General features: G+C 33.4%; 1 protein-coding gene across 1 annotated transcript in view; it reads right to left on the reverse strand.

Annotated features, from left to right (window-relative positions):
• LRP1B (LDL receptor related protein 1B) overlaps positions 1-27,337 on the reverse strand; it is a 1,597,029-nt gene that overhangs the window by 557,719 nt on the left and 1,011,973 nt on the right. The window contains exons 23-25 of the mRNA XM_074363587.1: positions 24,748-24,993; positions 8,855-9,052; positions 7,178-7,382 (exon numbers count right to left, since the gene is read on the reverse strand). Coding sequence (XP_074219688.1) covers positions 7,178-7,382; positions 8,855-9,052; positions 24,748-24,993 — 649 coding nt within the window. The remainder of the gene's footprint in view (positions 1-7,177; positions 7,383-8,854; positions 9,053-24,747; positions 24,994-27,337) is intronic.

A 27,337-nucleotide genomic window follows, 5' to 3' on the forward strand; every position in this document is an offset into this window, starting at 1 on the left:
TTTTATACATACATATATATACACACACACGTAACAATTCCACAATCATTAACACTAGCTAATTTTTTTGAGTGTTTACTATATGCTAAATGCTACTTTCAATGCTTTATATAGATTATATCATTTAATCCACCATGAGGCCATGGCTAAAGTTATCCATGTTTCACAGATGAGAAAACAAGCTTAGAGAAGTTAAATGCCTGACCAGGGTACACAGCTAGCGAGTGGCAGATGGAGCTGGGAAACTGGATAGCTTAACTTCCATTCTCATGATTTTAACATCTAACTCTTTAATGTCACGTCTATAAATAAAATAACAAAGGTAGAGCATTTGGCGTGGGAGTAAGAACATGGTTGGTAGTCGATAAATCGGTAAACTCTTTTTCTACCTTGGTAGTAGAACCAAGCCAGTGGGTAGTGTAGAGATTTGGGAAGGGAGAATGCAGAGAAATGGAGGGACGGTGGCAATCCAATAAATTTTCCTTTTATTAGCTCTGACAACAGTTTGGTGAGAAAGAGTAAAGTTATTGGTAAAAAAAAAAAAACTTTGTTTTCATTATAATTGTATATAGTTTTGTTATTTTTCAATCCTTCTATTATTTTGAATGATCCTTAGATACATGAATTTAGTGGATTATCTTGGAAAAATGAAACAATCCTCTGGAACAAAATCAAAACACAATTCTAACTTTCTCCTTTTTTAAAAAAATTCTATCTATTTAAGGATATGTATAATGATATAAACTAAGCATCATGACTTCAGTTTTTGAGAAGTATATCATCTCTTATAGGATATAGGAATTACAAATATGAAATGATTAGAAGACAATATAAAACATTATACAATAAATGTAGTAAGTATATGTATTAAAAGTCTGTGGTAAACAGGGAAGGAAGATACTGATCTTTTTTTAAATTTATTTTAAACTTTTTTTTAATGGAGGTACTGGAGATTGAACCCAGGACCCCATGCATGCCTTGCACTCCGCCACTGAGCTATTCCCCAGACCCCACATTGACCTTCTTTATGAGTTTGGGTTCCCACCCAACTTAATCACTAGACATTCAAAATGTCATTAAATAATTGTGTCAGTGTTGAATAGTGGCAACGTATATATTTTTGTGTCAGACAAGCTTGGAGTCAAGTTTGAGATCTGTCGCTGGCTGCGGCATACTTAATCTCAGACTCCATTTGCTCATCTGTAAATGGAAACTATAACAGTAACACTGGTCACGAGTATTTGATGAGGTAACGGATGTAACCAATTTAGCACACAATGTCCAGCACATAGAAAGCACTGGTGTTTGCACAAGCATCCACATGTATATTCACAGAGAATATTTTTTCAAGGCAAAATTTCAAAGTTGTTCCAAACTATTAACGAAATGGGGAGAGAGACAGAGACAGACAGGTGGGGTAGAGGCAAGGAAGGGAAAGAGAAAATGAGAATTAATATTAATGTCAATGTTTAAATGTTATAATAGCACGTAGATGAAGGTACATTCATTTTTTTTTAAAGTAAGCATGAAACAAAACCATGAGAAAAAATTTCAGAAGAGTAGGTCATAAGGATAGGTTTATCTCACACAGTAGCTCTCAAAAAAATGAGTTTATATTTAAAAAAAAAACAAAACAAGGTTTTTGTTTCATGGGCAGCTGTAGGAGTTTCCACAGCTCTGAAGGTGGGAACATATCCACACAAAAAAAATCTAAATTATTTATTGTTTAACCTCCAAGCATTTGAAAAAATAAACTGCTGGGGAAGGCTAAAGATGAACATTAATAGGTCAGAGGACAATGTATTGATAATGGGTGAAGCTGGGTGACAGATATGAGGGAGTTTATTTTACAATTTCTTCTATTTTGTGTATTCAAAAATTTCTATAACAAAAATTTTAAAATGTAACTAACTCAAAATTAAATAAACAGACAATTTTTAAAATGTATCAGAAAACATTTATTAAATCTTATTGTTTGGAATCTTTTTTCTGAAAAGACAATTTTAAAGATAGGATTATTCTGTATGAGAAAATGCTGATTATATGGAAATATCAGTAACGTATATTGCTTATAAGTTATTTCATATATAATCTGTTACCAATTAAATAGAAAATAAAACAAAGCTTAATTTATATAAAGCTGGTAGGCTAACTGGTTTAGTAGGTGAATATATTTCTTGAAAACAATGAATATGAAATGAAATATGTGTCTCACTTCAAATTTAACTTTGGACACACACATCTCTTCACTGACACCAGGTTATTTGTCAGCTTCCCTTTAAATTTAATATTAAAAAACTAAGATTTATAGTAGAAGCAATAACATCGATCAAACTTACGGTGTTATCTTGACAAACAAGGTAAAGAAAAGAGATTGGCAAGTTTGAAAACGATTAGGAAAAGTAATCCATGAAAACAAACACAGTGAATGAGAGTCACAGGTAGTCTGAGTGTTGTGGATAAGCCATCGCTACACCTAGACCCGCTCTGATTGATGACCAGAAGGCTTCAGAAGCATTGTCTGTGCCTGTGTAACAAATAGAGAATTGAAGTCTTCCTTTTAACTTTCTACTTTGTTCTGCCTTATGTGGTTGTGGCAATTCCAACATGCATGTTAGTGACCCCGCAATTCTGCATTCTCTATATGTAGGTTTACCAGAAAAAGGCACTGTGGCCTTTCAAACATTAGCCATAGAAACATGTGGGACAATCTGAGGAACTATGAGTGCTCCCTTCATTTCTTCACTAAACATAGCAGCGTTAAGCTGCTTCTTCTGCAGTGGTCACTATATTCCTAATCGTTCATCAATTTGCTTGGGAAATTTCCAACACTTGTCATAAAAAAACTCTTCTAGAATTAGTTCCCCTATAAACGTTCTTAACCTTGCCATAAGTCAGTTTACAATCAATTTAAAAAGCTGATTTCAAGGATCATTGTTTCATAAAATTCCAGACACTCTTTCGTATACTTTACAATATGGTGTTTTAAAAGAATCATTTTTCCCTTATTACTTTCTTTTTAAGGTTAAAAATGCATTAGCATTTCAATGACTGCATTATTTCTTCAAGTATTCAAAGACTGAATATCCTTTTATATAGGATGTATGGAAATGTTCAGCTACAAAAGCGACTACACTCTACTGATTCTACAATTCCTGCATTCACAGGTTAGTCTGTATCGGGATTAAGCTGAGTCAATGGACCACGAACAACCTGTACCATTACGGGCACGAAAGGGCTATTATCATCTGTCAGGTCAAGCTGTAGAAGGAGAAAATAAAGCATCTTGGCAAAAAATAGAGGTTACTTATCTATAATCTCTAGGTCTTCTAAAACCAACACTGTTTATATTAGTTTCATTTAAAACGCTCCCAGATAAAATTAAAATTTTATTTAGATGTCTCACTAATCTTCACAATTACTTTCTCTGCTTTCACCAACTGCAATTGCCGTAGCAGAGTCCACTTATTATGACAAACGGAAACTAAACACAAGCGATGGTGCAGGAGCACGCTGTGCAGCTGAACGAACGTCAAGGCAGTAAAAGTTTAAGAACTGACGTAAGTGCCCTGTAGATTCTAAACTCCCTGGTGCTTGTTACTCCCTGATAATAAGCTTGATGTTTAGGGGAGATTCATGCACTCTTTCAGGTCACCTTAGCAATAAATGTATTCCTTTAAAATGGAATGAAAGAAAAATGGCTCCTCCCTAAGATTCCCAATTTACCATCTTGGAAAAACTTGTCACTTGACAGTGGGTCAAAACCCAGAATACTGAAGGAAAGGTGCGTGATAGCAAAGATGTCTTATAATGTAAAACAAAAGCCTGTGGATTGTATGTTGAGGAGGCAAAGTAGCCAATTAAAAACATTGCTTTTTTGTCATTTGTGAAAAAGGTCACAAAGACCTTCATTGCTTTAGGAAACACTTGTGATGTAAATGTGTTTTATGGGGCTAGTGTTACAGCCTTTTTTTTTCTTCCACTGTGCTCAGGAGCAAAGAGGCTGGTTGCAAACTTTTTCTTTTCATTCCTTACTGTAGAAGTTTAAAGCATTACCCATTAGCTATATTTTACTGTACACTTCACTCTTTAAGGTGTATCCTTGAGTTCCTGTAAGTTACATGTAAACGAAAAGTCTAACGTATGCATCAATTAGTTTAACAAGCACATACCGAGCACAATTATATATATCAAGGGCAGTGAAGGATTTCATACATTTGGAAGCCACTCTGCCATCAGAAAGCTTAGGATTTAGCAGGAAAGATAATAGTATTTACACAAACTATATTTCTTGAAAAATTATCCAGTGGGTTTATCCTAGAATCAAATTTTTCAAAAGAAGTTTAAATGCCTTTGGAACTCCTAAAATTTTGATTCACAGCTTCCTTTTGTATTTCATGAATAATTTGAAAAATAAGGGGACAGTTATTTTTACTATGCTCTCAGCCAACTTTATGAAAGTTCCAGTTCATAGACATTTTTAAACAAGTATTTAAACACTTGTTTAAGAATGTCTATGAAATTTTTACCAAAATACCCAATAAACCTGAAAATATTTTAATATTTGCATTCTATTTTAAAATTTAATTGCTACATTTAATTTTTATTTATTTAATTATATTTTTTGTTTTGTTTTGTTTCATTTGTTTGAGGGAGGTCATTAGGTATTTATTTATTTTGAATTTGAACCCAGGACCCTGTGCATGCTAGGCGCATGCCCTACCACTTAGCTGTACCCTCCCCACCAACTGCTACATTTTAAATTTAAATTTACAACTAGGCTATAAAGGAGTTTAATGAATCTCATATCTGAATCATATCAAACTTTTATAAAATAATGTTTAACAATAAAAGTTCTGTCATAACAATGATAGCCAAGCCTGTAAAACTTTTAATTTAATTTAAATTATGAATGAATTATTACTGTCATTTAAACTTTGGTCATTTACACCAGAAACAATTTTATAAGTTTCATTTCTTTACCCGTTAAATAAAATTATTAGCACTGTAATTATCTTAATTAGCCTGACACTTCTGTAGTAGCAATTAGCAATGGAAGGCATCAACTTTCTCAGAAGCATTATCAGGCTTTCCCTCCTCAGAGGCTGGCTTTCTATATAATGTCCAACTCTCAAAGAATATTTTACTTCTGGACATACTCTTATATCACTGAAACAGTGTCTGATATTTTCATTTAAATAACATTTGTGGGTTGTGTGTCTTTTGTAAAGTTCCTGTTTTTTCCTCTCTCAGGTTGGATGTTTCCCAAACAGAGATAAATAGGTTTATGCTAAGCGTTGTCAGTTCAAAGCTTTAAAAAAATGAAACTTCAGCTCCCAGCTCTACTGCTTTATTTGATTAGACTATTTTCAAAATGTTCATACACCTGTCCTGTTTATTTGTTTTTTTCTCCCTGTGTGCCATCTGTAATTTGGGAAGCATTCATAGTTCCCCTATCATGTTGGTATACTTGCTAAAACTACAACTTTCTCCGAAATATCACTTTCCCTTACAAAGAAAGTTTTTTTGTGTGTGTGCAGATCAGGTGCTGGTACACCTTAGACAAGTCTAAGAGGTGAAAATTTCACACCCGTAGTTGTTACATTGAGGGTAAAACCTCTGCTGATGGTGGACTTCTGTGGGAAGTAAGGGGTCAGGAGTGGCAATCTACTTGTCACCTCGAGGACCATCTGTTTGAAAAAAGGAATTTCTCATTAAACAAAGCTGATCTCTTCCTGATGAACTATTTTTACAGGAGGTCTGGAGTGAAATCGGCAAAGCGTAAACTGTAAATTGGAGAACACACCTCCAGACTTAACGATACAGCTACCGCTCTGTCCGCTGCTGCTAGATCTTCTTTTTCGAAAGCAGTCAGAAATCCAGAGTTGTAGGCAAAATCTCTCAGTATTTTAAATTTTGGCCAGTAATCCAAAAAAATGTAAAACACCGTGGAAAGTAAGGCAAACACATCAATGAGGGTTGCCAGTTTGGGACCTTAGTCAAGACAAGCTGCCTCGCCCCTTTCATTCCTGTATCTGATTGAGGAAAAGGAAAGCAAACCCATTTCCCAGCCTATTGATTTCTGAGTCTTGGGCACAATCAAGAGAGTGTGGGCCAGGAAGCTGACTTACACACAGGCTCCCTTTTCTCCTCTGCATCTCATTAAACTCCCTCCTGGCTGGCTCCCCTTTTGGACAGGTCCCCCTAGACTCTGTATTACTTAAAGGTATAGAGCCTAAAGGATTGTCTTCCTACCACCCTTTAGATTTGACAGTACTTCGGATTTACAAAATCATTACCAAGGAAATAAATAACTAACTGTAATAACAAAGTATTCCCATGTAGGTGAGTTATATATTCTCTTCCACATTTTTACCATCTCCTCAAAGCAACCTAATTATAAAGATAGTCTTATCTTTGATTTACAAAAGAGAGAAGTGAAATCAAGGGAAGATAATACACTTGAGTAGCTTCCCCAGGGGCTAAGTGACTGTGGAGGACTGTAGCCCTCGTTTTCTGGCTCCAAATCCAGTGTCTCTCTCCCACTCTTCCACAAAGGCGCACAGGGACACAGTGGGGGTAGTGATCTGAGTTGTACATTTGATGCTGTTTTCCAGAATCACATGCCTTGTCTTTCAAATGTCCCAACAGTCAGCATCTCACCACTGGGCTCCTTCAAGCTTATTCTAATTTTCTTTTAAAACTAACTCCAAGCGCACACAAATTTAAATAAAGGGTGGGGTGGATGACATCTGTGACTGGACCTAAAACTGGTCCTATGATTTGCAAGCATTAGAAACAATTACAGCATCTCTTTGGCAGGTAAAAAAAAAAAGACAAAATCATTAAATTCATGCCTCCAAATAGAGTTACTTCCAAAGAGTTACAATAGCTACCAAAAGGGCCTACATTCAGGAAAAAAAATTATATCCTGTAAAAGTACCTATGCAAGCAATCTGATAACCAAACTCACGGTAATCAATGTAAACAGGCTGGTACATATATACACATAAACACATACATACATACACATATAAATACACACACACGTGTACATACATATACACATGCACAAATTAAGCACTTTGACTCATAACTTATGAGATAATTGAATTCAATATTAACTTGAAAAATTATTTTCTAGGCCAAAGTAAATCTGAAAGGCAAACTTCTTTACCCATATCTGGGGTCCAAAGCGATGGCCCTGGGGTGTTCCATGGCTCCCGCTATTAGTGTAGTTCTTAAGGAACCATCTAGTTTGGCCACTTCAATTTGGTCCAGGTTGCTGTCTATCCAGTAGATGTTGCCCGCTATCCAGTCAACTGTCAGGCCTTCTGGGGTAGCCAGGCCGTGCTCCACAATGACTTCAATAGCACTGACCCCTACAAAAAAAAGAAAACCAACGCTTGTACCAACTCAAAGAACCTGCTAAGCACAAAGGAAAAGTCCTAATTATCAGCAACATTAAGTATTTATTATTACATTAACTTTGAGAGATGTAGTGCAGAAGTGTTCCCTGGCACAGAGGAAAACAAGAAGGCCCCCAATGTAGAATTGCTAATCTTTCACAGCAGAGATTTTTTAATCTCTTAAGTCCTCTCAGTGACAGGTAGCAGAATTTTTAAACAACTCCGAGGTGAATAACAATGTCTAGGTTGCAAAAAAAAGTTATTTCTTGTTTCTGACTTTTTAGGCAGAACAAGGGATTTTGGAAATAATAATGATGTGCTGATTAAACTCAGTGTAACTTAATTCAAACAATCTTCAGGGGTAGAATGAAAAGAAAACGTCCACCTGGGGCAACATGCATTGTAGCGAGGCAGCATGACTGAAGTATGACTGATGAGACCTGTTACTGCATTTAACCTTAACAAAGACAAGCCCCAAATCACACAATCCTCCCCAACCCCCACGATCGAGCCACGAGATCCGAAAGAAATAACCCGCTCGCAAATGAAAGAAGACAGCAATAGTGTGGTCTAAAGAAAAATTATCAATTTGGTAGTACCCAGCAATATTATGTATCTACTCCTTAATTTCTTTTGAAATTAAAAAAAAATAAATATTTAAAACACTTTTTCTAGTAGGATGACTCTTCATAATTTATGACATCAATAAGGCTTTTGTTAGACATTTTAACAGTGTTTTTTTAAAAAACAGTTAACCATTTAAAGTCATGGATGTAAATCCTTAATCTGAAATCAGTATATTGCACTATGATATAAGACAAACATGCACACATCATAATTATATTGTGTGTCCAAATACTTCATTTTTCAAAAATGGCAAAGGTGATTTAAAGAGGAATTTAGATTTTGTTGGCAATACCTGGCCATTGGAATGCTACACAGATCTAAATTTTCAAGAGAATTATTACATGTGTTTATCTCAAAGCCTTGCTACTTAACAAAGGCCCACAAGGACAAAAGAGATGACAAATTACGGGAAAAAAATTTAGCTCATATTAGTAGCTTTTGAAATAATTCAGTATTTCTTTGAATTATGCTGAAAGATGAAAACCAAATAAAAAACAAGTTATTTTAACTCACAAAATTATGACTACCAGTATATAGTCAACAGTCATTTTTTTCTTCTAAATTAATTTTTTCATCAAATAAGCATGAACAAGTTCACAATTTGAAAATGGTGTAAATAGCACAGACCTTCACTACTCCCCTCCCCCAACATATCTCCACACATACACTTTACATCCCTGGTTTTCTATACATGAGGGAGAAGATAAAGAACCCAAGGCCAAAGATCAATCAAAATTCCTTCTGATTACAGCGTATTTATCTGGAACTTTCCGTGAGAAATTAAACCGAACGTTAAATCACAATTGTGATACAAGTACCTCCACTTTCAGAAAGCTTGCCCCGGTATATTCTGTCTTCTACAACATCTGTCCAATAAAGTAAACTTTGATTGAAGTGAAAATCAAGTGCTATTGTGTTTCTCAATCCAGGAACAAGTAGACTATAGTCTCTTTTGTGAAGGTCAATCCTTCTGATCTCATGGCGAATAGAAAAGATGATGAATGCTTCAAAAGGATCTGAAAATACATTTATTCGAATAGGTTTATGAAAATATTTATATGCTTTAGTAAGTGAAATTAAAGTGCGTGAGGTCAAAGTCTATTTATTTAAAAGTATAATTTATTATATAATTCTCTGTCATTAAAGGAGGACTGCCTTTTAATCTAAAATTTAAAAGAAACTTGAAAAACTCAGGTTTCTTTGTATTCATTAAAATAAGGTACCAATGTCTTTTTATTCCTTGAATTTTTACACACCTGAGTCTGATTTAAAAAATCACAAAAACTGATGCAATTCCAATACAAAATGGGAGATTTTCTGTTATGATGTAGTTTTAGCTGGCAATCCAAACCTCAGAAACATCACCAGAGGAACTTGCTAAGAGTTGGCTAAAGAGTTGGTCACCCTCAGCCCATCACACGACTACAGATCCATGAAGGAGAGAAATCCAACAAAAGAGAATTTCTATGAAGAGATTACTGGGCTTACAATTCCTCGTAAGAGGGAAGACGGCTGCTGTCTCTACAACCCAAGAAAATCATGTCTACAACTGTTCCTCCAGCTAGTTTTTAATCCTGGACCAGACGTGAGTGGGGAGAAAGAGGAGAAGCTTTGAAAAAAGATATGAGATTAAAGTTTTATATTTTTGTACCTAGGAAAAATCATGTTTTAATACCCCAAAGTTATTAAAATTAGGTTATCAGTTTGAAAATATATCAAGTCTTACACCAGTTACTTTTGGACATACTAATAGAGGCTAGACATGAATTCTGCTTGATGAACACACAGTTTGAGGGAGGGATCCAGGCTCACAGGGATTTCTCCTGCTTCCCTGTTAGTGCCACCCTTTTGTGCGTTTGTTTAGGGAAATTGGTTTTCTTATCCCAAGCCTATACATTTCCTCCGAATGTGAGCTGTTATAATCATCCCTGTCCACTGAGGTTGGCTCAAGAGGTAGATGTGACATCAAAGTCAGGAAGATGGGTTTGTAAACTTCCAGAGGTTTTCAAACTGAGAGGAAAGCTTCTCATTTAAGGTCACAGATTTCTCAGCCTAGTGTTGTCAGTTCATGTCTGTGTAGTTGTTTAAATCTACTTGTGGTATTGTAGGAGAAGATTTTAAAAAGCCTCAAAAACAGAAGCAGTGGTGAGCTGGGGAGAGACCATGTCCTAAGGACATCTGTTAACAAAATACCATAGTATTAGAGGAAGGGCTCATGAATACATTCAAAGTGCAGAAAGTTTCTGAGAGAGGATGCCTGCAAATGTACAGAATTTAAAAATGTTGGTAGAGCACAATTCTCAAAGGAGGTAGGGACAAACCCCACAACCACTTCTTGAAAGAGCAGGGTGGGAGTAACAGCCTGATCTCAGGGACTTCTCTAAGCCATCGGCCCCATAAAGACCCAAGAGAAGGGTCTGAATGAAGAATCAAACAGTCATGGAGTACGATAAGTGAATAAAACCAGGTTTGAAGGCTACAGACTATATGATTCCATTTCTTTGAGATTCTGGAAAAGGCAAAACAATAGAGTAGAAAACAGATCAGTGGATGCCAGTGGCAAGGAATTGGGGGAGCCTGATTACTAAAGAGGGTGGGGAATTTTAGTTATGGTTGTACTGCTCTAGATTTTGTTCGTGGTGGTGTTTATGTGAGTATATGTGTTATCAAAACTTTCAGAACTGCCCACTAAAAAGAGTGAATTTTACCTTTTAAAAACTAGTTTTAAATTTCCCCTTATCAAAAAAGGAAAAAAAAACTGAATAAAAATTACCGAAAATAAAAACAAGCCATTAATGTCATTTATGATTGTCTGCTAATGAAAAATTTCTGCTTAAAATAGTAGCAACTAGAATCTAACAACTTAAAAAGGAAAAAAAAAAAATCAGTATGGCCAAGTGGGGCTTAATTTGCAAATATAAAAGTAGCTTAATATTAAGAAATCTACTAATATCACTTATAAAGTTGGTAGATCAAAAGAAAATCAATTATCTTCATAATTACAAAAATAAAATACAATGAAGTTTTAAATCCATTCTGGATAATACTCTTAGAAATTAGAACAAATGGCTGTTTCTTCAAAACTATCTACTGTTTTTACATATATAAATATATGTGTATAACCTAATCATAACCTAAAATTTAGCATCTTGTTTAAAGAGGAATCTCTGAAACCAATCTCTCTAAAGTAAGGCAAAAGATCAGGATTTCCACTATTTTTTCATCTTGTTCTGAAAGTTCTAATTGACATAGACAAGTGAGAACAATAAGTAAAAAGTGGAATGGAGGAGCTAAAATTATCATTATTTATGAGTTAAGAAATTGTATAGTTGGAAAATCTATGAAAACCAAGTGACAAAACTATGACAGAAGAGAAAAAGAATTCAGTAATATGGTTGGAGACAAAATTTTAGACAAAAATCACTAGCTTCTTACAAATAACAGCCACTGACAAGACAAAATGATAAAAAAAAAATGTGTATTAGCAACAATGAAAAGCAACAGGAAAAAAGATAAGGAACTTGGGAATAAAACTATAAGAAATAAAGAGTATATGGAGACATTTAATGACTTCAAAAAGGAAAGGTATATAGTGTAATTATATAGAAACAATCAAACAAATGCTCCAAAGATTTTGCTTTTACCTAAATTAATTATAAATTTACTATAATGCAACAAAATTATAAATACTATTCTTTAAGGTAATACAAGATAATTCTGAAGATTATGTTAAAAAACTGGGGATCAACAGGAGAATTCTAGGGGAAATATACAGTAGTGATTAAGTCAGAAGATATTAAAATATACTGTTACTTAAATAAAAATACTTTGGTACCAATCCATAACTGACTATATGGCTGAAAAATACAATAATTTTAGGGCACCAGGAAAAAAAATTAAACTGGAAAATTTCCTGACTTAAGATAAAAAATAATTTCTAGATGGCTTAAAATTTTTGATGTAATAAATGAAACTATGAAAATCTTAAAGAAACATAGAATTATTTTTAGTATGCTAGAATGAGGAAAGTCTTTCTGAATTTGACACAAATCACAGAAGACCTAAAGAAAATAATAGTACTTAATGTACATTAAAGAAATTATAGAAGAAAAATAATGTAAAAATATCAAAAGACAAATGGCAAACTGGGTGAAATATCTACAATAAAGGACTAAATTATTTAATACACATGACCTCCTATAAACTGACAGGGAAAACAACTCAAATGAAAAAAAAAGGTTATTAAAAAGATTCATATCAAGGAAAATACAAACAACTTTGAAATTTGAAAAAGTGTTCAATTGCTCTCTTAAAATGCTAAATGGATTTTTAAATTATGAAAATATTTGATAAGACACTGTCTTGATTAAATTGGAGACAAAAGGCACTCTGATATATTGATAATGGAAGTACTGCCTCCATGGACAGCCACTGGGTAACATCTATCAAAAGTTTAAATATACATCTATACCCCTTGATCAAATCTATAAAGATTGAGTTGTACATATGAAAATTTGCCAATGAGGATGGAAATCCTTTGCAATATTATTTGTAGTAGCAGAAGATTAAACAATAAATGTTCATCAATAGATGGCTGAATAATGTATGATACAGTCATACAGTGTAATATTAGGAAGCCATGTAAACAAATGTGGTTAATACACAAGTGCTGATATGGATTAATTTCCAATATTTCATAAGTTGAAAACAGCAAGATGTAAACTATGCACATACTATGCTACCATTTAAGTTAAAAAATAAAATATTTTTCTAAACCTATATGAAGGTAAATCACAGAATACATATTGAAAGATTAATGAGGAGCACTCCCTCAGAGTGATCTGAGAGGCTGTCATCCCGGCTCGAGTCCTCCCGCCAAATAAAACATAACTTTTAACTTTAAAAAAAAAAAAAAAAAAAAGCAAGATTAATGAGGGAATGCTATTACATCTGACCTGGGAACTGGTGACTGGGTTTATGAATGGGAAAAAACTAATTTTTACTTTATTCTGCATAGGCTTAATTTTTTTTAACATTTGCATACATTTTCCTATTAAAATTAATCATTTTATGAATAAAAATTTAAAGCTGCAATAGAAGGAATTATCATATACAGCTTTGAAAAAAATACTCAAAAATAAAACAAGAATTGTTTGGGCATGACATATGTGTTGAACAAGGTAATTCAGCATGACAAATACAGTAATACAGGGTTTCCCTTCAGGAGAACTCATATTTAAGAGATCATTTACTGCTTTTATTTTCATACTTTGAGAAAGTATGTTCTCTTGAACCAAAAATTACTGACTTGTCTATTACAACTGAGTAGAAAGGAATTTTAAAACAGAAGACCTGGATTCCACATTTACCTCTGCTACAAGTAAAAGGACATCACAAGAACCACATGGTTATGCTCGTCAACATAAATCATTTTGGTGATGCATTTGTTCTAAAATCTTATTTGTGAAGAGTTATAAATTATTTCTTGATTTATTAATACAGAAATATTAATATTAGCTAAAATAGACTTCAAAGCAAACAGCTTTCATAGAAATAAAAAGATACACTATTATAAGATAATATGAACAACAGATGAAATATACCTCTTAAAATGTATGTCTAATAATAAAAGCCAAAGTATATGTAAAGCAAATTTGATATAATTAAATGGAGAAATTAATAAATTCATAATCATACTGTTATTTTTAATCACAATCCAAACTGATAGAAAAATTTGTAACAAATATGATTAGAACAAAACTCAACCCACAAGAAAATATATAGAAATTGGTGCCATGAAAATAAAAAACATACTCTCCCTAAGCACACATGAAACATTTAACAAAATGGTCATGTTCTAGTTCAAAAAGTAACTTTAAAGAGATAGCATAGAATCAATTTAATAATGAACACGTGCTCTGAGCACAATGGAATTAAATTAAAAATCAATAATAAAGACTGATAAGCTTCTTACATGCTTTAAAACTAAAAATAATTACTGAACAATTGCTTGACTAACAGGACCTCAAATACGGAATTCAGAAATACAGAGAGATGTTATGACATCAAAAGGGTAGATTAAAAAGCATGAGCAATTAGAAATTAATAAGACAGAGAATAGTTCCTAAATGGTGGAGTGAGGACCTCTAAAAATCGTCTCCACCATAAAAACAATGAAAATACTAGAAAAGTGGTAAAAACCATCTTTCTCTAAACTCTAGAAATTAACCAAATTCTAGTAACAACCCAATGAGTACTTATTCAAGAAAAAAGTGATGAATATCAGTAAGAACAGCAAACTTTGTTGCATTTAACATGGACCAATCCCATCTTCCTTTCCCCAGCTTTGCGGCAGCCTTGGAAACAAATAGCCCAGAAATCACCAGAGGGCGAATATGGGTTGAGAGTTTACCCCAAAAGTCAAATTTCCAGCAGAATGTTCAATGGGAAAAGAAAGTCTTTAAGAAATTTGTGCTGGGGGACTGGATTTCTACACGTAAAGGAATGAAGATGGAACCTAACATCATATACAAAAATTAACTCAAAATGTATTATAATAGACCTAAACGTAAGAGCTAAAACTCTACAACTATAAAAGAATACATAGGAGTATATCTTAAGACCTTAGATTAGTCAATGGTTTCTTAGCTATGACAATAAAGCACAAACAACAATAGAAAAAATTTTAAGAACTCCATGAAAAAATTTATTTTTGTGCATCAAAGGACAACATCAAGAAAGTGAAAAGAAAACCTACAAAATTTAACAAAATATTTCCAAAACACGAATCTGATTAGGGACATGTATCTAGGATATGTAAAGAATTATGACTCAATACTAAAAAGATAAATAACCCAGTTTAAAAATGGGCAAAAGTGTTGAAAAGGCATTCTACCCAGGAAGATACACAGATGACCAATAGGCACGTTAAAAGATGCTCAACATTATTAGCTATTAGGGAGATAAAAATCAAACACAATGAGATATCACTTTATACTCCCTAGGATGACTATAATAAAAAAGACAGACAATGAAAACTGATGGCAAGACTGTGTAGAAATTGAAGCCCTCATACATTGCTGGTGGGATTTTAAAAAGATACAGCCACTTTGGAAAACAATTTGGCAGTTGCACAAAATGCTAAATATTGAGTTACTATATGACCCAGCAATCCCACTTGTAGTTTTCACCCAAGACAAATGAAATACATGTCCACACAAAAACTTGTACATGAACAGTTACCCCAGAATTAGTCATAATAAGCAAAAAATGGAAACAATCTAAATGCCCATCAGCTGATAAATGGATAAACAAAATGTGGTATATCAATACAACAGATACATTATTCATCAATAAAGAGAAATAAAGTACTGATTATGCTAAAACATGGATGAACCTTGAAAACATTATGACAAGTGAAAGAGGTCACTCACAAGAGACCATATATTTTATGACTCCATTTTTATGAAATGTCCAGAATAGACAAAACTGCAGAGACAGAAGATAAATTAGTGGTTGCCAGGACCTGGGGCAGGGGTTGATGGGGACTGATTTTTAACTCCTGTGGGGTTTGCTGAGGGGGTGATTAAAATATTCTAGTATTAGTTAGTGGTAATGGTTGTGTTACTCTTTAAGTATGCTATAAACCACTGAATTGTGTATCACAATCTATCTGTTACAAGAAAAAAGAAATATGATAAGTGGGAAAATTTATAAAAAGTAAAAAACTGTACAGATGCTATTTTTAGTTCACTGTTAACTAAACATATAATGTTGACCTCATTAAGATTAGTCTGTATAACTATACTCAGCTCTGAAAAACTTTCCATCTCTCTAGGGAAAGACTATACAGCATTCTGAAAAGTCAATGTTTTTCTTCTCTGTCTATTTGTAGTAGTTGAATAGAGTAGAGAATTCATTCATTAAAAATTAATAAAATATTTAAACTCAAGACTTCAGAAAATATAAATCAGAATTAACTCAAAGAAATTAGAAATAAATATAACCATAGAAATTGACAGAACAGAGAAAAACAGATTATCAAACAGAACCCAAAATCATGTGTTTGAAAGACTAATAAAATACAGATTGAACCTATGGTAGGACCAATACATATACATGCAGATATACATAAACATATGCATATGTTTATGTATATGGACAAGTGAACAACAGAAGGAATGAGAGTGAAAGTAGGAAAAACTATGAATATATAAAACAAAAAACAAGAGTGAAATATACATTTTAATAACATATTTAAAAATAGATAAAATACGCTCCTTTATAGACAAATATTTTACCAAAATTGACTTAAAAAGAAAAGAAAAACTGAACAGATCACTGTTAACACTGTAGTAAATTTATGCCCTGTAACCAAATGTTAGGAAAAAAAAAAGGAAAAAGACAAGACTCAAGAGTGATTTAGAGAAGTGATTCTCAAAGGTATGTGCATAGACTAGTGCAGCCTATAAACTGTTATTAGTCCATAGGAGATAATTACAGAAATTGAGGGTATTTTCAAAATTTTATGCCAATTAAAATAGCAAGACGATACCCATTTTATTAGGCAACTGTTTAGAGGTCTGAAATTACTGTCATAGCAAACATTTATAGAGTACTTCTTACACAGTAGATTTATTCTTAAATTTTTATAAATTCTAATTTATGCAATCTTCCCAAAGTTCTCTGAAATGGGTGATATTATCATCCTCATTGTTACACAGGCTAAATGAGAGAAGTTATGTAACTAATGTGCCAGAGTTACACAGCTAGTAAGTGGAGGAGCGTAGATTTGATCCATTATTCTGTCTAGTGTCAACAATGTTTGGACAATCAGGGACTCTCATAAGGTACTGATGGTCGTGTATATTTGTACAACCATTTTGGAGATATATTTGGCAATCAAAAGGGTGAATATATGCAACTGAAGATGCACATACACTTGAATGTGTGTCTGTGCACACTTCCACAAGTAGACATCACAGGAGCATTCACTACCACATAGTTTGATGTAGCAAGACACTAGAAACAACTTCAATGATTGTAAATTGAGAGTTTTGACAAAAACTCTATAACCTTTTTACACCCTAGAATGCTATATAGCAATTAAGAGGAATAAACATAGCTACATAAAATATTATAGATAAATCTCAATACTTGTGAGTAAAAAAATCCAACTATATCCAGGTGGGTACATAATGTTTATGACTCTGTACATTTAAAAACATAAGCATTATATTATATGTTGTTAAAGAACACAAACTATGGTAGAATAGAAGCATCAATTTTGCAAAATAGTTACCTCTTGCGATGGAGGAATGAATTTACAGAGGGCTTCAAAGTTACCTAATGTTTCATTACTTTAAAAAATAATTTGTACCTTGAATATCAAATTTTCAATATTTTAGAAATATTGGATGTGAATACATTATTCTCCATTGGCTTCCAATATGTTTGAAAAATTTTATTGATAAAATGAACAGTGATTAAAAACATTCCTTGTTTTCTCTGAACAATGGCCACTACACTATTTTGTTACAACTGCTCAAAGGTTTTTCAAGTTATTGTATTTACTAGAGTCATGTAACATTGAGAATATAGTTGTTTACTAAGTATTTACTTGATTATGCTTGACTATAATACATCAGTTTACCAAAATTAAAAAAATGTAAGTACTCAAATTCTTTCATATTTGAACTGTGAATCTTAATAACTTCTCCATGTGTCTCTACTTTCAAGATTTCTTTTGGTTTATTTCAGAATAACCAAAGCTCTTTTCTCCAGGAGGAAACAATAAAAGCTGGAATGAATATCCAATATGTCATTTCATATACTAGTGGGAAATTATAAAGACTGGCTTTTAAAATTCCAGGTCTCACAATGGTGTTTTCTTAAAATGAAACAAACAAAACTTTGTATAAAACATTTAAAGATAAAACACAATGAAGAATTTTCTGGTGTTTCAGTTTTGATGCAGATATATTAACTTCTTTTGAGGCAAACTGAATATCAACAAAAATGTGAAGTAGTCATCCTTTTTACAGTCTTCCAACAATTTTTCTAGTATATTAGCTCCTGTCTCATAAATGACTGAATTTAACAGCTCAGACCAGCACATAACACTCTTAGTATAGAAATGGCTTGAAATTTTTCTACTTAAGCATATTATGAGATGACATATATACCAAAAAGGTTATAATTTATATTTTTTACAGTAATGAACTTCATGTTTATAAATGTAGCACACCGCAAGTAGCTTTTATAAACATTCAAAAGACTGTAGTCTTCTGTCTATAATTCTCTTTTCTTTGATTTTCTTTTAGTCCCACTACAGGTTTGCATAATGACTTTTATAGGAGACAATATGAAAGCAGTAGATGACTTGTCTGAGAAAAAGAACCCCTCTATGGTCCTCTCAGGGCAAACTGCGAGCATAACTCTACAACGAGCAGCCTATGCAAATAGCTCCTGATTTTTTATCGTACATATAATATCATCAAACAAAAAGTAATATTATAGTTACAATGTTTTCTCTCCTGCTATTTCAGAATTTTTACTGCCTTTTCTGTTCTCATATTTAAGAATTTATTTGGATTTCTCTGTCCTCATCTTCATGTACATTTCTTTTACACAGTAGAAACTTATGAAATGGTAAATGGTCTATCATTTCTCTGGCTCAATATATATTATTACTTCCTTTCCTCCATTCCTTCAGCCATAGCTATGTTGGGTATGAATGGTAGTCAAATTTGACTAAAACGTGATATACATGAAGTCAGAGGACATAGAACCTATAGGATGAAGGGTAGAGTAGGCTTTTAATATTACTCAAACGTATGGATTTATAAGATTGTGTCACTTACTATCCATCAACTTTCCTTGAGACCCAATTTTTTGTTTATCTCTTAATTGCATACCTGAAAATTTCTAAGTATTTATTCCCAATAGCTCTGTTTATAGTTCAGGTATTTTTTTTTTAACTCACCTATTCTTTCAAGAAATAAGTGGTAAGAATCTGCATTTGGCATGTGTGTGTGTGTGAGAGGGAGCAAGAGTGAGAGAGGGAGAGAGAGAGAAAGTGAAGAATGAGAGAGATCATTGTGATAAGGGATTGAGCAAAAATGTCTGCATTTCTAGGACACAGGCCAGGGCCTTTTGCTAGATTGCATTTAACAAATATTTGTGATTACTTAAGTAAATGAATGACTAATTATAAGAATCAATGAACAAATAGCCCAGAAGACACTGAATATGGAGGAGATAAAAAAAGATTACTGGAGGAAGAAAAGTAAGAAAAGAAATGAAGCAAAGAAAGGTGTGAGTGAAGGAGAAAGAGGAATTGTTTAACAAAAGTCAATGTGACTGAATTAATAGACGGATGACTGAATGGAGAAGATACTCGAAATGTTTAAAGCTTGGAACATTGTACACCAGACATTGACACAACATCGTAAACTGACTATAACTCAATAAAAATAATAAAGTTTGGAACATGTGGTTAATCTCTACAAATTAATAAGGGAAGGCAACAGTCTTAACAGGAATGCAAAAGGCTAATGAGCATATAGAGAGATACTCAAACTCATAAATAAGAAGAAAAATACAAACTAAAGCAATGAAAAGCACTTTGCCCTTATCTATTGTGTAGGAGGGAACTGATAATTTTTAGAACTGGCAGGGATGTGGAGACTGCAGAAATGTACTTTTGGTGCAGATGTAGACTGTTCAACCACTCTGAAGCGCCACTGGTTCTACTTACTCGTAGCAAGTATAAGCACATCCCACAAGTCAGTCATTTTAGCCCCCCAACTTTTTTCATGCAGATTTGTGGTATAGGTAAATGTCTGTCTATGGCAGCAGTATTTGTGTAAAGATTGAGGGCAACTTAAGTGTACCTCTACGGGAGATAAATAAAAACAAGTGAGTACATGTCATGTGATACTACACAGTGGTTAGAAGCAATCTATCAGTGGTACACAAAGCACAGACTGTAAAAACAGAGTCAAAACTTATTAGTGTTTCAAGTAGTAAAGGAAACTTTTACATTCAACAAGTATTTGGTACAAAATTTTTATGTTTCAAAAGAAGTATAAAATAATAATAATAATCATCATCATCCTTCTCTCAGCTTTTAAAAAAAGTTTAGGTGTGAGAGAGAAGCTCATAAAACATTGACTCTTCAAAGGCATCATGGGGATCTGAGGGCACACAGCACATAAAGATATCCCACGCCTTTGTAACAGCTTGCAAAAGCTCTTGTTTTGGAGTCAGGAGGAATGTAGTTCACAACTTGTCCTCTAACATCTCCTTGCCACAAGGTTCTGGGCAAAGGAAGCAGTCTTCTGGGTCTCATTTTCCATAGGGATAAAATCAGAATATTGATAATGTCATATTGATTCTTTATGAATTATAAATAAGTAACCTATCACATTGCAGATGCTTGATAAATGGTAGCTGCCAATAATATTATAATTAACTTTAAGAAATGATTCATAGAGGAGGGCGTTCTGAATAGAGTACTGGATTCAAATCTCCTGAGAGAACGTGGAAAATATTATCACACTGAAAGTTCACAGGTGATAAAAAGCAGACTACAAGAAGGAGAGGGTCAAATGAAGTGATACATGGTATTTACATATTCTTGGCTATTATGCATTCTCTACCATTACTGATGACAAAACCAGTAATAACATGAGCGGAGTGGAAACCCACAGTGGAGGATAAGACACATCAGATTGGAGAGATTCAATGAGCAAAAATGAAGAAAGCCCTGGAGGGCAGGCTGAAGGATTTGAGGTTCTTTCCATAAATAATAAAGAGCTACTTTAAAATCATGTATGGAGACTGATACGTAAAAGTCTCACTTTATTAAGATAAAGGAATGGATGGCCAGGTTATAAATCCCCCACAGCTTCATTCCTGTGATCTCTTCACTTTTATCTCCCATTGTTCCCCAAGGTAGCCCATCTGCTTATCATCACTGTATCCTATGAGCCCTTTCCGTTAATTCTCATCTTCCAGATCTGCATTTCCTTCTCCCTTTTCAATAAAAACACTATATTCCTTCAAGTTTTTGAGATTTTTACTCCTTACAAACTGTAGAAAAAAGAGGATGACAAAAAATAAGCCAGAGAGGAGACTGCCACCGTCATTACAACATGTGTAGCTCATGGCCTATGCTGTGGTACAGGTGCTTTTTCTTGTAGAATTGAAGTTTGGGTGCAGTCAAAAAAATTTTTAATAAATAAAAAAATAAAGTAGATGAAGCTCCCAAAAATCAACTATAATCCAATAAAGATATAAACTAAATATGAAGTAAAGTAAATGTTTATAAAGTAAAGCTCCAAAAAAATTTTTAGAAAAAGTTTGGGTGATGAACACAGTGTACTCATAGATGATCATTATGTGTATGTATTTTCTTGTCTATATCCATGAACTCTTTATTAAAGATAAATTATTAAAATAAATATAATTAAAAAATCTGAAAAGATGAGTGATTAAGAACAAAGAAACACATTGGTGGGTATATCAAACCTAATTCAGACTAAGAAAATAAAAGACGGACGCTACAATGTACTTTCCAATGTTGCTAGAAATACACTGCAAATTTGTCAAGCAAGCCACCTACCAAACAGCAAAGAAATCAGAGATGGAAAAGAAACGCAGTCAGCAGAAGTATTCTAGGTGCTCATAAGTAAAAAGAAAATACTTAGGACAAAGGTGATTAATAAATTATGTATTAAAGAGGGAAGATGTAAGGAATTAATAAAGCAAAAGTATCCAAGTACTCAAGAGAAGTGAGATTTGCAGGCATATTAAAAAAAAAAAGATCATAAAAATAGCATTATGAACATCATTATCATTGACTAATAAAATGTTAAGAGAGAACTTAGAGAAAATAGAGTGACTTCAGCAATTCAGTCAAAGACAGATTGTAAAGAATTTAGGAAGGAACAAGAAGGGAGAAAAAAGAAAATATAAGTACAGAGGAAAACTCAAGAGAAAAAAATGAGCAAGTCATGCTTCTAATCTGAGGCATAAACAGCGCTGTTATTCTTTATTTTTTAAATGTCAAGAAGAGTAAGTACAGATACTGCATTCAAGAGAGAGAACACATTTTAAAAAGAAGGACTCAGCTTAAGAATGATGCAAAAAGGATCAGAGGAAGAGCAAGAAAAAGAAATTTCACTTTTAAAGTCTAATAGTTAATAGTCCAATACTTTTACTGAACTATGAATCTGCTATAGGTTTTTCCAAAGAAATGATATGGAGAAAACACAGAATAAGTCCTTTTTATATATAAAAATTTATTTAAATCAAAAATAATTTTCAATACCTAACAAAATCTATATTACCTGAGACAACATAAATGCTGACAATGGTATTTGGTAGACTGTATGTTGGGGAAGGCACACATTATCAGCAGGTTGAAGTCTCCATGTTAGAAAAACTCTGTATTGATTTTAAAAGGTAAAATATACTTTTGCTTCTCTCTTAAATTGTAAAAAGAACCAGGTGTAGCAATCTTAACAGTGAGAAATGATGTGGTACTGTTAGTTCCTTTCTAAGCTGAGAGTTAGACAGGTCAATTCCATTAGGGGAATTATCTATGTACCTGGTAACTTACACTCAAATGTTGAATTACTCTAATATTCAACATGAGCTGTTATTGATTTCATAGAGTATCAAAACACTGTAAGTCCATCATCTTGTCATCTGTATCTAAAAAACAGATATGAAGCCAATTCTCTTGAAAAACATGATTATAAATAGATCTAAGGTTAAAGTTTAAGCTATCATTTCCCTACTTTAAATATGTGTATAAATGAAATGGCTATTTTTATACAACAAACTGCTGTTTTTTTTAACCTCTTTTGCCAAATACTTTGTGCAAAAATTTTAGAGGCCAAAGAGTCAAATAAATGTTTGCTAAACTTATGCCTCTAGGACTCAAATTTTAACAGGTAGGATAAAACAACCACAAAGCAACATTTGAAATAATAAAATAATTTAATATTCTCTGAAAAATATCATGTTTTTAATTATATATTATTTTACTGGATATTATGTGAAACACAAGAGAAGAATTTATAACTTGATTTCTGAATTCAAGATGCTTATTATTTCATTGGAGAGATAAGAAGTAAAGGAAAAAGGTAAGTATAAAAAAATGTGATCACGTATTTTCTTGGACAAATTCTAGATGCAGAAAGGAGAAATAAGTGGACAGCAAGAATGTTTGGAAGATTCCATTAAAGAAGAAAGATTTGAGCTAACAGGTTTTAAAGAATAACAAGAATTTTTAGAGACAAAGAGGGAAAGTACAATCTAAGTAGAAGAGACAAAATTTAAAAAGTTTATGACACATGGGTTGTTAGGAGTCTGATGAAAGCTGTGTACTCTTAATTAGAAAGTTTCTAAAAAGTACAAAAAAAGTAAGAGAAAAGTAAAAAAAAATTTACACAAAGGAATCAAATATACTGAAATGCAATTATTGAAATTCAATAAAAACCACTTTTTGATGTAGTAATGTATGTACTTTTTTTTTTCTTCACTAATGCATTCAGTAACAAGACTGAACAGTGGGGCTAGTGACTCCCATTACTAAAGTAGTCGTAGTTTTCAAAGCTTTAATGTAAGTGCTATTTTGAGAAATTGGCAAAACTTTGACAAGATATGAATATGTTTATCACTTCTACCTGAGACACAGTCATAGTTGCTGCTAATAACTGGTCTACGGCAAATATTCACAATCGAAAGACATGTTAACTTTCAGTGAGAGGTTAAAGAAAATAACGGTATAAAATTATCCTTGACAAAGTTCCTGGACGCTTTCAGTTCTATCCATGGACATCCAAGTGTCCCAGGACTCCGGCTAAGAACCCGGAGAAGACAATGGGAAGCCATCAATCATTAAGCACCTAGCGGGTGTGGGGCACAGTAACAAGTGCTGCTTGTTATTCTTGTAACATGTTGTCGTAATGGGCATTAATATTTAAAAGATGAGAAAACTGAGGCTCAAGAAGTTTTAGGTCACCTGCCTGGGGTTTCATACATAAGGAATGCCAGCTACGGGAGTTGAGTTCAAATGTCAAATTCCATAGCCTTTGTTTGCTTTTCCTACTGCGGAATATGACCTAGAGAGTCAGCAGAATGTTTTAAATGGACAATTAGCAGATAAACAGCCAAGAGCAAGGAGTTGTTTTCAAGAGTAATAGAAATACAACGGGAAGTGTGGGACCGGGCCAGACTAAATGGAGGGTTCTGAAAAGCATTTGAAGAAAAATAAAAGTAAATGCTTTGGAGCATACAAAAATAAGCCCCTGGGGAGAATGATGATGAAAACCTTTTTTTAAGGAAAAAATAATCTGATGGATTGCTATGATAAGGATTACTGTAATATTTTCTGTCCAGAAGATTTTTGAGTAGGTCTCGTCTGACACATTAAGCTAAACAGCTTTTCTTAAATTAGCTAATGCATGAGGTCCTGGGTTCAATCTCCAGTACCTCTATTAAAATAAATAAATAAACCAAATTACCCCCCCCACAAGAAAGAACAACAAAAAACAATAAAATTAGCTGAATCCATTATTAATTTTCTGAGGTCTTTTTGGATTTTTTTCCTCAATATTCATTCTTAAACATAGCAGGATACAGACACACCACATGCCACCTGCTATTCTTAAATGTAGCAAAACACACATTTACTTACCAACACTTGTGCAACTTTCACCGTCCACATCCAACTTCCACCCTTCATAACACGAGCACTTGACTGTGTGCTTGTGCTGCTCACACACCTGACTGCACTTCAGATGCCTGCTACAGTAATCTATAATTTCACACGTCTTGTTGTCTCTGTTGAGTTGAAGACCTTCAGGGCAGGAGCAGACAATTCCTCTTCCAGGAACAACAGAACAGTGGTTGCTACAGCCTCCATTGTTCAGTGAACATTCATCTATAAAAGGAGAGGAACAGATTATAGCGCATTACCAACTGTTTTACTCAATTATATACTTATCATTGAACTCAATTCTCTAAGGCTGGGATTAGAGAAAGGATATAATAAAGGGAGAAAGCTCTCTAGACTTTTTTTCCCTCAGCAGCTGGGGTAGAAATGATGAAAAAATTCATCCAAAGACCAAATATAATTTTATATGACAGGAATTGGGAATGGAAGATTTTCATTTCTGTAAACCTTTGGAGTACACCTGGTTTTACTCCAAAGAAGTAAAATGAGTTTAATGTTTCTATTATTACTGGAAAGATTACCCTGAGCCTTTTAGCAGTTATGCAAAATCAGTTGAGGTCTTCAAAAAGGAATGCATATATATTGATTATCTGAAAATCTGACTTATCTCAGTATTTATAAATATATAGGCATATGCAGATATACATAAATACATCTATATACCTTTTTATGCATCTTTGGTCTTATTTATAATGATAACCCAGAATGGGTAATTTTTTTTTTCTTTACTGGCTACAGACATTTATTTTTAAGTTAGGTAAACTGTACACTGTACCTTATATATTGGCTACTATGATTAATTCAATGAGGCCATGGACACATAATAAACGGTATACAAAAATGTTAACCTGGTCTTTTGGCCGAAATAATGAGCAACTAATATTTACTGTAAGAATAATATGATTATTTTATAAGTAAAGAGAACTTTTCTTTCATGACACTTATAATTACAAATTAGATATATTTATTTATCATTCTATTTCATCACAGAATTTTAAGTTCCATGAGGGTACACACAATATCTGTTCTGTTTACCAGTGTATAGCCAACAGCTAGTACAGTGTCTAGCATAGAGTAAGCAGGTAAAAATATTTGTTGAATAAATAAATTTTAAAAAATTGTCCAAAAAGCACACAACTGCCCCCAAACTGAGCTAGTACTGTTCCAACTGGGAAAATTTCAAGGTGTCATACTTATGCCCTTGAGAAAACAGCAGAAAATAGAGAAAATTGTTTTCACAACCACAACATTACCTTTTAATATGTACTATTATGTACATAGTAATAAGGCCAAAAGCAGCTTTGTCTTTCTTTGCTTTAAAGATACATTTGAGTAGTTTTCAAAGTCTGTTTAATTAGGTGTGTTCTGAGACATGCTGAACAGGAATGTTGTTCAACGACTGGCAAATTGCAACGGTATCTACTTATATACCTGAAATATTTCCTGTCCTCTATGGAAATTCATCCAGTTCAAAAATTGTGCTAAAATGTAAGGCTTTAAAAAATATTCTCTACACTTTTTAAACTTCTATGTGGGTCAACTATTCTTTACATTATTTGTAACCATAAAAGAAGTTACAATAATAAGAAAAGAAAAAGAAAAATGATTACATTAAATGTTTTCTCTAAGAATTCAATTCAAGCTTGGTATGATTTTAGGAAAAAAAATTCATTTCTTAGTTCCTCCAAATATGTTTGTCTACCAGTAATCATAATCATTTCAAAACAGCAGCATTTCAAAGTATTTGCCCCATTTTAGTTCAACTGACATTCTTTTTCAAAAGAATTACTGTAAAGAAATGTCATCATACACAGCAGGTGAAAAACCTGTTACAATGCTTTCAGCTTATTTCAAGTCAGACTATTCTCTTGTTCTCTCAGTATTCAGTTGTCTCTTTTTGACACTACCTGTGGAATTAAGTCATAGATTTTTGGACAGACAAAATTCACATTGAAATCTATAATTTAATATCTACATTTAATGCCAATATTAGTATGGTTAGTCCCTTGCCAATTCTTCCTTAAGAATTTTCTAAAACTCTAAAACTATCATTGAATCCGGCAGCTTCTTTTTCAATTTTCTGTTACCTGACAAAGACTCTCATTGACCAAACTCAAGTCAAGCTCCTCGGAGTCCTCCTTTGAACTAGTCCTCAATATTAGCTTACAAAAAATGCAGACAATCAGCACAATTTCATTGCCTACTCCCCTCCCCAACACCCCACTCCCAACCTACTAAGAGACTTGAACAAACACTAGCACAGTTTCTAACAGCTCATTGAGGCATTGACAGAATGACCTAGAATGGCTGAGGTCATTTAAGGAGCACCCCTCACCCTGCCCTAAAGTGCCTGCCAGAGAAGTTCCTTGATGCTGCCAGGAGAATTTACTGTTTCTTCCAGCAAAAACCTGGTGATAGGCAGACAGGCCACTAACCCCATCTTAGGCCAGTCACTGTAGAGAGCTTGCAATGTAAATCCTTTCTCTGTACCTTTTCGATGTAAATCTTCTACCACCCAGAACTGTGTTTCCAAGGACCTGAGAGCCACCTT

The sequence above is a fragment of the Camelus bactrianus genome, chromosome 5 (genome assembly GCF_048773025.1).
Source record: "Camelus bactrianus isolate YW-2024 breed Bactrian camel chromosome 5, ASM4877302v1, whole genome shotgun sequence".
Taxonomy (NCBI): Eukaryota; Metazoa; Chordata; class Mammalia; order Artiodactyla; family Camelidae; genus Camelus; species Camelus bactrianus.